General features: G+C 41.2%; 1 protein-coding gene across 1 annotated transcript; it reads left to right on the forward strand.

Annotated features, from left to right (window-relative positions):
• The first annotated feature begins 1207 nt into the window (after nt 1–1207).
• Nucleotides 1208–16706, forward strand: LOC124062951 (plakophilin-1). The gene is made up of 15 exons (XM_046396088.1): nt 1208–1679; nt 4422–4537; nt 7785–8024; nt 8132–8325; nt 9074–9215; nt 9531–9738; nt 9877–10045; nt 10461–10578; nt 11838–12002; nt 12107–12277; nt 12602–12755; nt 12868–13054; nt 13685–13769; nt 14324–14437; nt 14605–16706. The coding sequence occupies exons 1-14, from the start codon at nt 1223–1225 to the stop codon at nt 14396–14398; spliced, it is 2481 nt and encodes an 826-aa protein (XP_046252044.1). The 5' UTR covers nt 1208–1222; the 3' UTR covers nt 14399–14437; nt 14605–16706.
• Nucleotides 16707–17898: the final 1192 nt, after the last annotated feature.

A 17898-nucleotide genomic window follows, 5' to 3' on the forward strand; every position in this document is an offset into this window, starting at 1 on the left:
GTGGTAATCAGCACATAAGCCTGCCAACATCGCAGCAGCCTAAGAATATAGCAGGTTGCTCATGTCTGTATCTCAATTTAAATCAAGTATCAAGTCCTGGACACACACTGATTTCACATGGCAGTCACTTTAAAATCTCACCAGTCTGACTAGAAGCTACATGTGGTTTGTCTTGGTTGTCCAACAGTATGGCCTTGTCTCCGGCCTATAATCTGCTCGGATGAATTTACTCTCAGTGGACCAAACAAATGTCAGACTCGTGCTGCTCCTCTCTTTGCTAAAAATGGCAGTTAGATGTATAACAATCAGAGTTTCTTTGTAGCCAGTGACTTAAACGGTCGTAAACGCGTGCGTGTTCACACATCACAGGTACATTACACACATCATATTCGTTTATTGCCTTGGCAGTGTTAAGGTGAAGGGTGTGGTGGGAAAATGTCATCTGTAGAAACTCTGCAAAAACAATCTGGTTCTGCAGGGAGGCATGTGCTCATATTCTTTCCCTTTCTCCATCTGTCTTTTCTCGATGTTTTTTTTTTTTTCTTCACCTCATCCATCTCTGTCTTCCTTTCTTTGTTCCGCGTGTCTTTGCTGTTTCCTCAAGTGGACTTTTGCTTGCTCGTGCCCTGACCAGCCTCACCTTTTGTCCTAAATAATCCGCCTGTGGATGCAACTCGCACAGTAATGAAAGAAATGTAGCCAAGGAGCTGCTGAGAATTTCGACTGAGCTTTACACACATGGGTTCATCAACACTTAAGCTGAGGTTAAAACCATGATGATCCAGTTCAGTGGCTTTTCTGTGTGCACATTTTACTTGTAACTTTAAGTGTTTTAAAAATGAAACTACTTTTTTTTTTTTTTTTTTTTAACAAAAAGATGCCAACAAAACACATAAAATTAATTAAATTTTACAAACTCATCATATTGAATGTTTTGTGTGTATAATCTTCAACTGTGAAATGTCGTCCTAACTATGGCTGTCAATAAGTATACTGTAGTAAAATACATTATTTCCTTTAAAAAGTAATGGAGTAGAAGTACCCTATGGAGTTGCATAAAATATAAATATGTAATATATAATTAACATGTACCCTACTTGGAATGAGTAACCTTAGATGCAGTTCTGCCTGCGTTTCACTGCTGGTGAGGCGCAACGCTGTCTTGGTGAGGGCTGCACACAATGTGAAGCTGTGACTTAGGACATGCAGTACAAAGGTATTCATGCTTATAACGCAGTTTGTATTCTGTTATGTATACGTGTCTGCCTCGGCTCCTCCCTTCGCTCGGCACCTGCATGTGAACCCTCCTCGGTCCCACCCCGCCGGGGTGCGGTCCGAGGGTGGAGTTCACTCCGCCGCCGCTTCTCTGCTGCAGTTCGCCTGTCAACCAACTAGGTACGCATCGCTGAGTCGAGCCGCGCTTGTCCTCCGTGTCGGGACCTTTTTCGGAAAGTGGTTCAATCGATCCATTCAAGAGGGGCTCCGAACTGGGAAGATGATGGCTCCCGAGCCGCTGAAATCCGCGATGATGAACCAAAGCGCCGAGGACACGTCGCTCGCGCTGCCCAACGACAACAAGCTGCGCTCGGGACAGCAGCGCGTGCTGGATCAGGTGCACACCATCAAAAGGAGCAAGTCCAAGCAGGGGAAGAACGGCACAATGTCTCTTTCACCAACAAGTAGGGCTCTGTTCAACATCTTTATGTTAAGAGTAATGCCGCTTAAACCAAATATGTTATGGCCTCGTTTTTTTTCCCAGGAATACTAACATTACTTTTACACCTCTTAAATGTTAACGCATTTCTTGCCTCAGTTTTCTCCGAAGTAGCTTAGTTGTTGTGGCCTGTCCTCCAGACGTGTTTCCCGTGCTGAGTCTGGGCTTGGCTCAAAGTGTGGAAACAACTGCGCTTGTTCACGCCGTAGGTGGAAGAAGCTCAAGCTAAAATAGTCTACTAATAAAACACCGTGAAAGTACGCCACTGCATGGGAAAAATGTAAAGGTACTCGTTGTGAGATAAGATGTTCCCTGTCAGTTTTCAACTCTTAACAGCTGATATTTTTGAATCAGTATTACTGCTTTACTCATGTGTCTGTTTCATTGTACTGCCAAGGTGGAGACACCTCTGAGATACAGTGGAGTAGAGGCATATAATGTTGAATGAATTGGAAATACTCAATTGAAGTTCAAGGACCTGGGATTTGTATAAGTACAGTATTTCATGTCTTTACTTATACTAGCTACTTTATGTAATTTTAAATGTACTTTGTGATATTCCACCACTGGTCTATGGTGGTGTAGTGTGAAAGAATGGCAGCTTAGTGGAAAAAGGTAATGCATTGGGAGTTACAAACTTTGTGTGTGTGTATGGGGGGGGTTTCAGGGTCGAGATGATAGGCAAAATTTCTGCTAGACTCAAACAGGCCATGCCACCAGTATGAAATGTGATCTTCGGGTCCCGTTGAACAAGAAAGGGATTTAGTTTTCCCCGTACTCATCCTCAGTATCCAAGTGCTGATTTTTTTTTTCCCCCTTGTGAGTTATGCTTCCCATGGCCTTTCAAAATCCCACATGCATTAAGAAAATTGCATTTTAGTCTTTCAAAACAGCCCTGGTGTTTGGCATTGCTACAAGAGGCATTATGGAGATCCACCAGTGTTGAGTAACAAAATATTTGGTTCTTGTGAAATGTGCAAGTCTTCCTGTTTAGTTGAGATTGCTGCATGGAAACAGGAATATATCAGTAGAGTTTGTTAGTAATCTGTAAATTAGGCTATCATATCTGTATATTGTTTTACAGTTTTGCTGACACTTTAAATGATTGTGAAATTTATAGCACATCATAAGGACACCTCAGGCCTGTTTAAAGAGAATGATTAAATTTACCTTTTTACAACGACAAGGGAAACTGGTCCGTTTTAAGTTTTTATTTGTAGTTCTGTCTTTCGTTCTGTTGTCATTATTTAAGAGAAAGTCTGAAAGGAAGAAAGTGGTCTTAAAAGAAAACTAAGCTTCTAAAAGTGAGATAAATCGTTTGCTCAGAGTAAATGTTCAAGCACGTAACAGGAGACAAATAATGAACGAATAATGAAACCGTATAGTTGCTCACAACCGTGAGGTTGTCAGCTTAAAGATATATTCCACAGGATTTTCCTGAAAAATAATCCCCAGGCTCTTCCCTCAGCCTGTGTTTTATTATTTCCTTTTTATTTTGCTGTTGTGTGGACTTGAATTTCCCTCGGGATCAATAAAGTATCTATCTATCTATCTATCTGCATTTCTGGCTTTCAATAATTCTTGAGATGCGGAGGGAGAGATACTGATGGCAATCCAAAGCCTCGACATTTGACACACAGCAGCTGACAAATCATGCAAAGCTTGCCCTTAACTTTAATACAGTGAGTTTTATCAGTATTCATCGGACCATCACCACTGGAAATGTCCCTGCTGGCAGCCAAGACCGGTTCTGTTCTGTCATGATTAAAGGGGCAGGTAAACCAAATATCAATAGCCTATCCCAAGTGTCAGCTTTGGTTTTATATGCTGAGGTTTTGAGGTATCATCCCTCGATTACTTTGCTTTCCCAGCACAATGGACGTGTCTGAATTTTTGTATGTCAAAGAATTAAAGGTAGATGGGAAAATATTACACAAGTAGGTCTACAAAAAGAGATTACCGGTATTCATGCACAGTAGAGTTTGTTCATCAAAATCAACAAGATCTTAGATCTTTCCGTTTCAGCACAAGGGAATTAAAAGCTCATGATTCAGTTCTTCAGTGTGAGATCTGTCCAATACTTTGTCCATTGTGTCTGGAAAGACGTGTTGCTGTTGTGTTTTTTTTTTTTTCTTTAAGCAAACCTAAAGCCATATACATTTAAAACAACCTGCTCGGCCAGATGCCACTAGGATTAGGATAAGAGAGAACGAGTGTGTGTGTGTGTGTTTGGGGGGGAGGGCTTTGAACTGACCCTTAAGGCCGTTTAATTCCTTGAGATACAATTTGGTCATTAGAGACAACCATAATTCTGTGAAGTCACGGAGTTACATTCGGCATGATGCGTAAGTAAACCTCACGTTCCCATGAGTCACCCAAGACAGTCAAACAAAGGACAAGAAACTGGCTAAACTTAAAGGCTGAATTTCCTTAAACTTAGACACAAAGTCCAACACAGAGCCTGCTGACTGTAACTAACACTGTGTCATGTCTGACTGAAGGATTAGCGGTCATTCATATCAAATTTTACACCTATGTGTTTGATACACATTTAAAGTCTTATTTTCCATGACATTTTTCCTGTATATGTGTGTTTCAGGTTTATTTTTATATATCATACGGCCCTTATCAATATCTTGAAGGTTAAAAAGTCATCCCTGGATTTACTCTGAGTGATCACATCCTTTTTCTCTCCCACTTTTAACAGGCCCAGTTCAGACTTTGACAGTAAATGAATTTGGATCATTCAAGTTTTCTCCAGTGAAAGCAAACGGCACCTTCGGCCGCATCAACTCCACTACGTCAACAAGCTACAACAAAGCGGTAAGTGTTTCTCCCATGACTTCCTTAAACGAAAACAAGAAGCATAGCACAATGTGAAGATAACATAACACTTGCGACAGTAAAATAATGACTACTATTGGCCATAGACGTGAAGAACAAGTAAGAGGAATAAGATGTTTTTATTGCTGTTGACTGGAAACTGTTAGCTTGGCTAACATATAACATTTCATTTGTTTAATCCATACAAAAACTGAGGTGTAAAAATGACAGGTTGTGGTTTCGAAAGGAGTTATGTGCAGGACGTTTGGCTGGGTGCAGTGGAGACTCCTAGAAGCCAAGAAATAGTTGGGCACCTAACCCAAAGGTGTTACTGGGCAGATTTTGTTACCTTCAGATAGCACCAGGCTAGCTGTCTCCCCTTTTTCAAGTCAAATTTATACCTGTAGCTAAGCTATGCTAACCGTCTGCTGGCTCCACCTTCATACTGAATGAACAGTTTGTTTTTTTATTGGTGTAATTATAATAAATAACAGAATCACAGAGATTATTGATCTGGTGTCCCACCAGAGCACAAACCATGAACCGATTCAGGCATGTCAAACTGGTCCACAGGAGGGCTGGTGTGGCTGCAGGTTTTTGTGCCAACCAACCAAGAGCACACCGTTTGACCAATCAACTGTCTGAAGACGGAGATCAGTTGATTAAATGAGTCAAGTCTGGTGTGCTGCTACTTGGTTGGAAAGAAAACCTGCAGCCACACCGGCCCTCCTGTGGACCAGTTTGACATGCCTGGATTAGATGGTTAAATTTGTGCATCGACACCTTACAGTTTAATTACCTTTAATTACATTTAAGGGAGTGTTGTGGGTGTGTGTGTATGTGTGTGTGTTAAACAAGAAAAGTCAATAGAACAAGCAATAGGACTTTGTATTTCACCAGGCATATGATTTCCAGATCTTTGAAATGGATAAATGTTGTTTTTGAATGTCATTCTCAAAATTTAATAGTTGTCACCAGGAGTCAGGGTAAGTTCAGCTTGCGATACTGGACTAATCCGAGTTCTGCTGAGGAGTAATGTTGACTTCGTTGGTGTGGGCTGTTCTCGATTGGCCTGACCTCACCTACTGACAGTGACATGAGGCATGTTTAGGCAGCGTGTTGATGTATTCTTGCTGATGAAGGCTCATAATCATCAGATCATGAAATGTGTTCGCGTCACATTGTTTTTGTCTTTCTGATTCTCTCAGTAGTATTACAGTAAAAGTTACCATATCACAGTACATTTTACTGTGTCACAGATCGATTGAACTCTAAAAGCTGCAGTTTGGAGACACTTCATGAACTATGAAACCGGTTTGCAGCACATGATATGCTGCCCAATAGAACAGCAGAGCAGACAAATGATCCAGTCATATTTTGCAGCGCTATTTGCCGCTGATATATTTTTTAATACTTGGCTATCCATTACAAAAAAATCCATGTTTGCCACCTTGACGTTTTTTAACCGTAATGATGGTGCCCTGTGCTGTCAGTGTGCCCCCTTGTTGCATCGCTGTCACTTCGCCTATCATCGTTCTCAGTTACGATTTCTGCATCAGCGATGGTGGCATTGCTTTTTAGGCTACACCGGTAATATCCTGCTCTCATTCATGTTTCCTGTCAAAGTAACAGCAATTACAACATATATGGTCACATTTTAGTATCCATTTTCTATACCTGCTTCATCAGTCGGGGGGGGGGGGGGGCTGGTGAATTGCAGGGTTGACACACAAAGACAGACAATCACACATGCACACACTCACACTTTTGGACAATGTACAGTAGCCAATTAACCTAATGTGCATATTTTTTTGGGAATTGTGGGAGGAAGCTGGAGTATTCGGAGAAAACCCCCGTGGGCACATGGAGAACATGCAAACTCTACACAGAAGGGTGGGGTTCCCAGGCTGGAATTTGAACCCTCTTGCTGTGAGGCGACAGTGCTAACACTGCACCACCATGCCACCCCCATATTTTAGTGTTGCTTACTTAAATCATGGACAGAGGACAGAGAAGCATCCTGCTGTTGTGCTCTGCTGAATTTGCATTGGTCTCTTGTGTCCAGTCTCTGTACGCAAATGAAGGGAACATGTCGTACTTTGAGGGTAAACACACTGTCAGGTCTTATCAAGCATGTTGTTGACAGACCTCTCCTCCATGATGTTTTTGCTGCTAAGTAGCAGAACTGGCATACAGCCGGTAACTGAGCAACGAGTCCGATTTCAAACAGGAAAGTTGTTCTGTACATAGAACGTACTCTCCGTGTGTGTGTGTGTGTCCATGAGCCAAAATCGCTTCCTGAGAAATTCCCCGAATCAAAACGTCAACATGCAGTGCTGCAGTGATTAACTGTGGGAAAACAGTTGTGAGCTCTTAAGCTATGAAGTTTATGATTTTTTGAGTGTCAGGAAAGGCAAAGTTTTTTCACATTTCAGTGGTGCACACCTCCGTCCCCTCTAACGTTCAGTGCATTCAGTGGCTGACGATAATATTCTTCTTCTGTCATTTTTTAAATAAGCCAGTAGGTGAGAAAGATTTAATTGCGAGTGACTAATCATTAAGGCATTAACAAGACATGTTCTGTCGTTTTACTCAGGCTGTGGCAAGTTTCTTTCTTGGCAAAGCCTGAATGTGTTTTGTACACAGAAACATACAGTACACAAACACATACAGCCAAAATTAAACAGTTCTAATGAATTGATGCGGAAGCATTATTTAATTACTTGAGATTAAGCAGGTTCATGGCATCAGGATTGTGATAACAGTTGCTGTGTCTGACTGCACAAAGATCCTCTGTGAGAAACTGCTCCTCTGCACCAGCAGTTTCATGGCATGACTGCTTGAGTTAGTCTCGAATGACAGATATTATGTTGCTTTGGTTTGTGCGATTGTTTGGTGCACTCTGCTGCCTTCAATATAAACTGAAGAAAAGGTTGAAAAGAGGAAATATGCAGGCTTTGTGTCTTGTCAGATTCCTCTGTCTCGGTTTACTGAAGATTTCTTTCGAAGCTCCTCAAGCGGGAAGTTGATTACCTGCTTTCTCTTTTTGTGACCTAGATTCTTGCTACAGAAAAGCCTTGAGGTGATGCAGTGATTTGCAGATAATGACGTTCCTGTTAGGTTTTGTCATAATGTGACTGCCAACTAAGACACAGTTTTCCACTAATGACCCATTTAAGCCTCCTTTAATGTGTTTGTGTTGTGTATGTTTGAAATAAAATACTGTTTTTACATTCTTTGTTTTTAGGTTAAAGGTCAGAAGAGTCGCTCTCTGTCCAGTAAAACTCAGAGACATTTCAGCAGCTCAGGCACATGGGAACACCAAATCAGCTCTTCCTCCTGGCCCAAGAGTCCCAATGGGCTGAAACCCAGTCGCAGTGACCCCTCCTTGGCTCCTCCGTTTTCTCCTGCTCCTGCTCCTGCTCCTGCCCCTGCTCCTGCTCCTGCTCCTGCTCCTGCTCCTGCTCCTGCAGCTGCACTCCTTATGGTGAGCAGTTATTATTTTTTCACACAAAATACATAAATAACATAAAAACTACAAGTACTCTACAGTACCATACAGTGTAAGAGGTTTAAATTGCTCCCTTTTTTTAGAGAGCCCGTGGGCAGACTGTCCAAAGCCAGCAGACCTTCCAGAGTCGAGTAAGTAGACACAGCACCTATTCTATCGCCAACGGGTCTCAGATGACCAACAGCCAGACCCGCATTGTCCGTCCACCTTCTGCTCAGTCTCAAACTGACGGCAAGATGGGTACCATCAAAGCATCCAAGATGGAGCAGCAGTCAGCGTGAGTTCAGCTGGTTTTTATTGACATATTCAGCCAATAAGAAGGGGTTGGCTTGGACAACATTATAGTTGTACATGATAGGGCTGACATATGTAACGGGTTACATCTTATTGGCACATTTACAGTAGAAATGCAGTGGCCTTTCAGCAGGGGCCTGTTCAATTGCTTGGCCTCTGGTGTTGCTGTTTGCAGCTTTCTTGAGAACTGCTCATCCAAATTATTTCACTGACTATGTAGGGTTATGAAAACATCATCGTCATTAAAAACCGATGCGGGGTATAATGTTATACTATCATAACAGCAGTGCCATGTTACCATAACAACAACAATAAAGAAACATTTAGAAAGTGCAGTGGCTTTGGAGAGAGTGAAATATCAGACACTTGGACTTTGATTTTTTGAGGTAGGCCTCCTTTTAAGTGGCTAAATACATTTTGATACTGCCCTGGTCCACAGCATTACATTTATTACTAACTCTCCAAAGTAAAAATGGGAGCATGTAATGATTAATGATGATTTTAATGATATGTATATGCATTCTACATAGTGATCATATGGCAATCTTATAGTAAAGTTTCACTTTCTTCATACGGTTTAGCCATGAATTTGTCTGTGATTGGGGAAGAAGGAGAGATATGCTACACCTACACTACATTAAATCAATGTTGTCTACTCAACTCGTAGCATAAGACTAATTAAGTATCTTGTTTCCAGACCGCTCTCACATTTTTTTGCCTGTTAACCGCAGGGTGAACAGTACGATAACTATGTCGGACCTGACCCTGAAGGAAGCTGTCGAGTACTTGTCTCACCTTGAAGAGAATTACCAACAGTGTGGCGCCTCCTTCATCCAACACGCTACTTTCAAAGAGGAGCGCACCAAACAGGAGGTATGAGCACCCCCTCGAACACTGATACTGTGTAAACGCTTGTTCTTAACATGTACAGACACACCCTTCAAACGTGCACACTGCAGTGTTGTTTATTTTCACATCATATTCGTGTGAGGATTATCTAGCAGAGGTGATACAGTCGTTGAAGCACTGAAGACCTTTTTGTAACCTGCCTTGAGGGAAAGGGAGGAGAAAGCATTTATTGTCGCACTTGGCTGTTAGTTCTGTTTGTAACTACTTAAAATGTCATAAACCCACCGACACGCCTCTTAAGTTTTCAACACGCTTTGCTTCCGTGTGTATCTGCTGCAGGTCTTCCAGCTAGGAGGTATCCCCACTCTGGTGTCCCTGCTGCGGAGCCCCAACACTGGGGTGAGCCAGGCTGCTGCTGGGGCTCTGAGGAACCTGGTGTTCAAACATCAGGACAACAAGCTGGAGGTTCAGCGCTGTGGTGGTATAGCTAAGGCCCTGCAGCTGCTGAAGGAGACAGATTCTTCTGAGACCCAGAAACAAATCACTGGTAGAACATTTTTATTGACTTACTTACTTTATTTTACTTATTTATTTCAGAAATATCGCATAGCGTATGTCTTGTCCCTAACATTTATAAACGTATAAAGTTATACACTTAAAACTTTAATTTTCTCACGGTGTGAAGGCCTGCTATGGAACCTGTCCTCTGCCGATGAGCTGAAGGCGGAACTTATAGCTACAGCACTGCCTGCCCTGACCGAGAATGTGGTGGTGCCATTCACCTGTTGGTCAGACAACAGCGCCAACAACAACATACACCCTGATGTCTTCTACAACGCCACAGGGTGCCTGCGGTGAGAACATTTACAGTAAATTTTCGTGTTGTAGGCAGAGATCAGACAAAAGACTCCGACGCAGTACTGACAGTTCACCAATAAGGTTAAAAATGAAGAGCGATGTTTTGTTGTCACGGACATCTTTGTGAAGGCGTCATGATGACATTGATAGCCAGATATTTAGGAAGGAAAACATATAAAATTTAATCGTAATGGTTATTTAATGGAAAGGTGTAGTAAATAATAGTTATCATTGCAGCTACTGCAAAATCGAGCTTTGTGCACCTTGTGCCTTATCACCTCTAACAAATTTGCTAACAGGGTGTAACCGTGCAAGTTACACGTTGAGGGCCTCACAGTTCTGTGTCCGTTATTATATTCAATATGTATTAGTGTTTCCACATGAATTTAAATGTATGATGAATGTGTGTAGGAACCTGAGCTGTGCCCAGCAGAAGGAGAGGCGGGCAATGAGAGAGTGCCGGGGCCTCATTGACTCCCTCATGAGTTACATCCAGTCCTGTGTGGCAGAGGAAAACCCCGATGACAAGGTACTTAGTCTCAGCTTTGTTAACAAGACCTTTTCCCATCCACCACTAGGCTTTGTAAACTTAAAATTTAAAGGCTCTGCTCATCAGACTGCATGAGTTGGTCAACTGATTTTTATCCTGGCAACTTTTCCAGCTTTGTCTTCTTTTGATAAGCCACTGCAGAGAATTTTTTAAAAATTATTTTTAATACTGATACATCACAAATTTTCAGTTCCTTCTACACAACCACAATCATCACTATGAACAAAATGAATGTTGTCATCAGAGGATAAGCAATGAATCAATTCACTGATTCATCGATTAACAGAAAATTAACAGCAGCTATTTTCTATTGGCAAATAGAAATGTCAAGGAAATAATGAGTAGCTGCTGACCTAGTGTCACTTACCACAGAGAGGAGTTGCCTTGTCTGTCAGACACATTTTCTTGTGTTTTTACTTTCTCTCTAACACTGAATTGGGGTTGTGTGAGCAGGCGAGAAAAGCCCTGAATGATTCATGTTTGCTGACATATTCTGGTTTCCTCGTAGTTGAACAGTCTAAGAGTTTGTTCAGTCTACATACTAAATATATCCTATACGCACACACATAGTGTACATACAAGTATGCACACTGGCCTGCACACACGCTTATCCAGTAGGGCGCACCAGTGCAAGCAGGTAAATCCAGGAGGCGGAGGCAGCATATGTATATATTTAGCAGGCTGAATGTGTACCTGCTCGTTTGTGGAAGTTTTGGGTGTGGACGTGTGCTAAATTCCATGTCTGTGCTAGTAGTTTAGCCTCTTTTAATGCAGTAGAGGGACATGATTGGTGTTGTCTGTGTAAAAGACAGAGGGAGAGTATATTATGTGGCAGCATTGTAAAGTTATTCTCTTCAAGTAAACTGTAACTGGAAACCTTGTGGTTATGGAAGAGGGCAACATGTTGGTTATCATCTATACTGCATGTATAGGATCTTTTTTTTGTATGATTTCATAGGCTTGTCTTTGAGTTCAACTGAGAGTAGTTCCCTTTGAGATCCAGATGTAGGACGGTTAAACACACGTGGGTCTTCCTTTGTAGTGCAGTTAATAAAATCGCAAATTAGACATATTATTTTTGCAATTTTTGCAAACAAGTATCATATTATTGTATCATATTTGCACATTTGTTTCTGTTCAGAGACACCGGTTTTGCATTGATAAGATAGGTACCATTAATATACCATTTGTGAGAATGATATGAAGATTAACAGTGTAGCTAACACTCTCTCTTCTAGTCTGTGGAGAACTGTGCATGCATCCTCCATAACCTGACATACCAGTTGGAGGCCGAGTGCCCTGAATGTTTCAGCAAGTTTCAACCTAAGACAGAGGACCAGTCTGGAAAGAAGAGCCCAACGATTGGATGCTTCAGCCCCAAGAGCACCAAGGCACAAAAGGAGGTAGGCATCAGCCACCGCACCTTTGTTGCCTAAATCGTGACGAGCCTTTAATCTAAGTGCCCACACCGTGTTCTCATTTCTCTTTTCTCTTCCTCTCTTCCCAGTTTTCATTTGATGCAGGAATGCTAGAGGCCAGTGCCCCATCAGGTGTGAAGTGGTTGTGCCACCCCTCAGCCATGCAGACCTACCTGACTCTGCTGGGCTCGTCACAGAAAGATGCCACCCTGGAAGCCTCCTGTGGTGCCCTGCAGAACCTCACTGCCAGCAAGGCACTGGTGAGTACAAGGAATAGAAATGTTAGGCTTACCGTTTGTGTGTGATATTAATGGATTATCTCAGAGACAAAGAGTTCATATGAATAATGTCTCCACAGCACAATTTACAAGAAGAACTGACCGGTTTTATGAGATGGGGTGGAGTTTTTTTTCTTCAGGGAACTACAGGTTATTATAAAATGAAAGAGGCATGATGCTTCAAGGGAAAGTGGAGGCATGAAAAGAGGGATTGGTGTCACAGTGGTATGAAAGTGCATTGTTACAGTTAAGAGTTAGTTACGAAGAAAATATAGCTCATATTTATTTTGTTTGCTTCTCTACCAGGGGTCGAATGCCATGAGCCAGATTCTGGTTCAAAAGTTGGGAGCTTTGGCACATGTGTCCCCTCTCTTAAAGTCTCCCAACCACAGCCTGCAGAAGAGCGTCATGTCTCTGCTTGGCAACATGTCTCGGTCCAGCAGTTTGCAGAGCACCATGGGTAACGAAAAGCATGAAATGTTGATGTTGTGTGATTGTTGTGCAGATACATAAATGTAGAGATTGTCCACGTGAAACTGGTGTGCTGTATGTTTCCTGTGTCTCCTCTGTAGCAAAGAAGATGCTGCCTGACCTCACCAGCCTCCTGTCCTCTAGCCCCCGGGAGATGGGAAACTCTGATGAGACTATAGCAACAGCTTGCAGCACAGTACGGACACTGTTGTTGGCAGATACTGAGATCAGCAAGAAGGTCATTAATAATGAACTGATATCATCACTAGCTGACCTCAGCGAGAATAGGTGAGTCTTTATGTATTCATCGCTGTGCATTTGTTTGGCCCGATGTGTGTAAAGCCCTGTGAACTCCCTCAGTGTACAAATAAGATAATCTTACTTTGCCTTAAGGGGTTGTTTTTTGTTTTTTCAGCGGCACCTCTTTCTAGAAACAATCATCCTGTTACTCTGGAGGACAATGCGTTCTGTGTATCATCCAGAGCAACAGGAAAATTGTATGTGCAAAGATTCAAAAAATTCAGAAAATTCAGTGCTGTGAGCACTACAAAGAAGTTTCCGCTGTATTGATGTGACAGCAGAAATCTCAGACACAAGCAGACAAGCAAAATAATCAGTATTGCAAAGGGAAATGAGAAAATGTGTTTTTATTTTATTTATTTATTTATGGTGACCCTTCAACATTTTCTGACATTCTACCTTCTTTATAACCTGTATGCATCAACAAACGTCCTGAACTTGTTTTCAAAAGGGTTTTTTGAACACATAAACTTCCTCTTTTGTCTTCTTTTGTCAAAAGTACCCGCAGAGCAGATGATATCTTCATAGTCTAAGTGGTGTGTGGTTTGCCTTATTTTCTTTCTGCATGTTCCTCTTCGCGATTGCTTTTCCATGATAACCTCTCCCTTTCTGTCCTAGAGCTTTCCCCAAAGGCAGCAAAGCGGCTTCCCTGCTCCTCTACAGCTTATGGAATGAGAAGAATTTACAAGGTGTTGTGAAAAAGGTAACTGAAATGTAAAGACACAACATGAACCGATTGTATTCGTGTATCGGGTTAAATCTTACACATCCTTGCACTGCCTTGCATGAGCAGTGGGAGGGCCCCTCTGAAATGTGTTTATTATTACTCCTCTGGCTCATACAGTCACTTTCCCTCCTGCCCCACCCAAAAGTTTAGTGAACACAGACACACTCACATTGGAATCCTGGCAGACTGGTTTCCAGTACTCATTGTCTATTATGGGAAAAGCTATGCATGTAAAATGGAAGTGAGATGAAGAAGAGGCAGTAGGAGTCAGAGGTAGACAGGGTGGAGGATGGACAGAATACATGGAAGATTTTCTTGAAATGCATGTATGAGTATGAGCAAGTGTGCTTCTGCTATGAACAGCAGCATTGCTTAGACGTGCTGTAAATTAAGAAAATGACTGTAAAGTAGAGCTGGTCAAGGCGCTGGGGTTTTCACAGAGCCATGATTCACCTCGGGCTCTGATAAACTACTGCTTGAATCCATGTGACACTCTTAACTGATTTCCTTTTAACCATTTTGATGCGCAGATGGGGATAAGCAAATCGCTTTTCGTCAATGACAACACCACAGCAGCTCACAGGTCGGTGCAAGTTATCGAGTGAGCGTAATTAACAAGCAGACCCGCACCACAGAGCAGAGAGGTATGACTTGCTCCTCAAAAGCTTGAATCTGCTTGTATGCAGACTTAAAGGCTCAGTGGGGCCAAAATGTACAGAATAGGCAATATGAGGATTAATACTCTTTCTCCCTGTGTGTGTCTTTTCTTCTCGGCATCTTTTCCTGCATGTGCTTGTGTGGGTTCTTGCAGATGGAAACCGGCATGTTCAGACACTGTTGTGGCCACACCCTTGGAACGAGGAGAGTAAAATTACATGTTTCACATGACAACTCCAAATGTCTTATGGTGTACATACTATAGAGAAAGGAGAGCTTTTAATTTGATGAATAATCCTGCGGCGTTGTATGTATTTAATTTGGATATGTTTCTGTGTGTGTATATAAGCAGGTGAGTGTGTTTTTGGCAGGTTAAGTGTGTGAGCAAAGAAACCCAGTTCTTACAGCTTTGGAACCACAATGCAGCAGTGGATAATGTGGAGACACAATGTTACCTGCAGTGAAGCTTATTTAGATTCATTAAAGGTATTTTTGTCAAATGTGTCTGTCTGCATTGGCTAAAAGAGTGTCTAAAAAGTGTCTATTGTGACTGTGAGGACTGAGCATCCAAACATGAAAGAAATAAGAAATATCTTTGAAAAGCTTAAGAGAAATGACTGCATTTGTGATCTTGTATGTCTAAAGGGTCCCCTTCATAAGTTTATAACAATTTATAACAACAACTCTTTTTAAGTATATTTTTTTTGTCTGTGTGCCTTATTGAATTAAGTAGATTATGTTCAATGCGCTTTATATTACTGACTGAGCAAACCCTCAGTGCATGTAACACGAAAGAACGACTTGGATTTCCAAGGTTTCCGTGCAAAAGCACAGAAGAAATGCTACATTTCTGAGGTTTGATACAGTGTGGTGGATTTAAAGTTACTTTATTATTGGTTCTCTTATTTTTGTTTTGTTAATAAATAACAAAAAAAATCTTTTAGCCTAAACGCTTAAACAGTTAAAGGAATAGTTAGGCATTTTGGGAAATGCACTTGTTTGCTTTCTTGTGAGTTAATGAAAAAGTCGATACCACTCTTATGTCTGTACATTCATTATGAGGCTGCAGCCAGCAGCTTGTTAGCTTAGCGCAAAGACAAAGAATAGGCAGAAACAGCTAATCTGGCTCCACCCAAAGGCAACAAAGTCCACCTAACATTATATCTTGTGTGTTTAATCTCAGCAAAAACTGAGGTGTTAAAAAGAAACCATGTTGTTTTACAGAGTTTATGGGACCTGTAAAGCCACACTGCGTTGTTTTTACACTTTTATTAGGCTATATACACAATATGTTAGTGGAAATATGTCACCTCTTAAACAAGATAAAGTGTTCCAGTGCTAAAGCAAGCTGAACAGCTGCCAGCACCAGCTTCATATTCATAGGACAGATGTGAGAGTGGAGAAAGTCATTAAGCACATTTCCCAAAGTACTGAACTTTGCTTTTAAGATGCCGTTCTAAGAGTCTTATTCTTTTCTGTTGCTTTGTTATTAACTTGGCTATTGATTTTTTTTCATATTGGTTGCTGAATTGGAGATGGAAGGATTGGAATATAGCCAGCGTAAAGTATACAGGTGCCCATTCACTTTGACTAACTATGTACAGAAATTTGGCATGAGAAATTCACTTTGAACTGTATCAATAATCGACAGAGCCTGACACAGTCAGTGTTCACTGCTGGCTGCACAATGAGAGTCTTTTATGTGCTCTTTGATTTAATTCAAGGGAACACACTAAGGAGTTAATGAAGGGGCTTCAAACGGTCTAATGAATTATGATCTGTGTGCAACACCTCAGATGAAAATAGTTGCACATTCAAATATATAGTGTTTAAATGTTTTATTTAGCAATGGACATGCGCTTCTACATCTAAAGCTTTTCATTGTAAACACAATAATGTATTATTTTCTACTTAACCAAAGTTTTTAGGGCCTACCACAGGGTATTTGTTCTCATAACCAAACTGCAGCTTTGTTTACCGAAACAGGTTTAAAATCAGCTTAAAAACTCTTGCATTCCTGCAAAGAGATGAGATGGTTTGCACCTGTGGGGATTCCCTGTGGTTCCAACAATAAACCACAGCGGACTGCTTTTACACTTGAGATATATAGTCACGCTGAGGTTAATTTGCCTCGGGCAAGACTGATGTCAGTATTGCTTAGAATGTATTTTTGGAGAAATGTGTGTGGCTTATCATTAAGAGCTGTCCTTGTCATTCGGTCTTTTCCTAGAATAAATGACACATATGGAAACAACATTGTGAGCGGTGGTCTTTTCTCGCTGACAAAAGGTGCACGCTATGTGAATATTTCATGAATACACAATACGAGCCATGCTCGGAGGATACTGGATTCTCTGTTTGGTATTTCTTGTAGGTCTCTTGAACTAATTAGGCTCCAAGTTTTCAGGGTTTTTTTGTGTTGCGTGTGCCATTCTCTGACTAAGAGAACAATTATGAAAACAAAATGAGAAGCCTTTCTGCTCCATTTTCTAAATCGGGGCTCAAAATCAGACTCCAGTGGGTTGGGTCAGATTTTTTGAAAGATTTAAATCCCCAAAAGTTGATTTTGCACACTGCACACTTTTCACATGATTCTCTAACATTAATTGTTTAAAGTCACATTATACTGAAAAGTTTTTAATGTGTTCTGAGTGATTTGGATATTGGCTACTTTTTTTTCCCCATTCCCTTTTTCTAAAGTTTATTCTTCACAAGATTTTTTGGACTTTTCTTTCTTCTTCATGCTTTAATTCTTCGAAGGAATGTGAGGGATGGCACTCTTTTATCTTTCTATCTAACCTGTTTGTTAACGCTAACACTACCAAGTCACTCTCAACTGTTGTCTGTCCCATATAACTGCTGACAGGCAACAGAATTTTTATTTTTTTTTTGTTAATTCATTTTGCAGCTGGCTCCTCTCCTGCCTCGGTAAGTGCTGAAGAAATACACATGGGGACACAGCAAATCCACCCTGTTTGTGTGTTTGCACTCTTAATTAATTAAGGTAAAGTTCATCCGGCAACAGAATTGTACTACCACTGAATGGGATGCTGGTTTCAGTACAAGTTGTAACCTCTCTATTACGTTTGGGGCCACACCTGTGGAAGCCAAGAGCAGCCGTGCTTGCAGTTTTTTTTTTTTGTTTGTTTTTTTTTTGATTATTTCATTTACTGCAAGACTCACACACACATCAGACTACTTCAGCTAAGGTCTAACACAGGCTGAAACTGGCTTGACGGATCAGACTTTGTCATTGAAGGAGAAGATTTTCTGCATGACTGCAGCTTTTTAGTTTTTGCAGATAATTAATTGTACTGTTCAGTTTTGAGTCCTCTCCAACATTCATGACAATAAGGTTTAAAGGCTGAAATCAGGTTTGATCAAATAAACCAGCCACGCACTTACAAGTTCTTCCTAATTATCCTGTGATAATGAGATAACCCATTAA

This window comes from Scatophagus argus, chromosome 8 (genome assembly GCF_020382885.2).
Source record: "Scatophagus argus isolate fScaArg1 chromosome 8, fScaArg1.pri, whole genome shotgun sequence".
In the NCBI taxonomy this organism is placed as follows: Eukaryota; Metazoa; Chordata; class Actinopteri; family Scatophagidae; genus Scatophagus; species Scatophagus argus.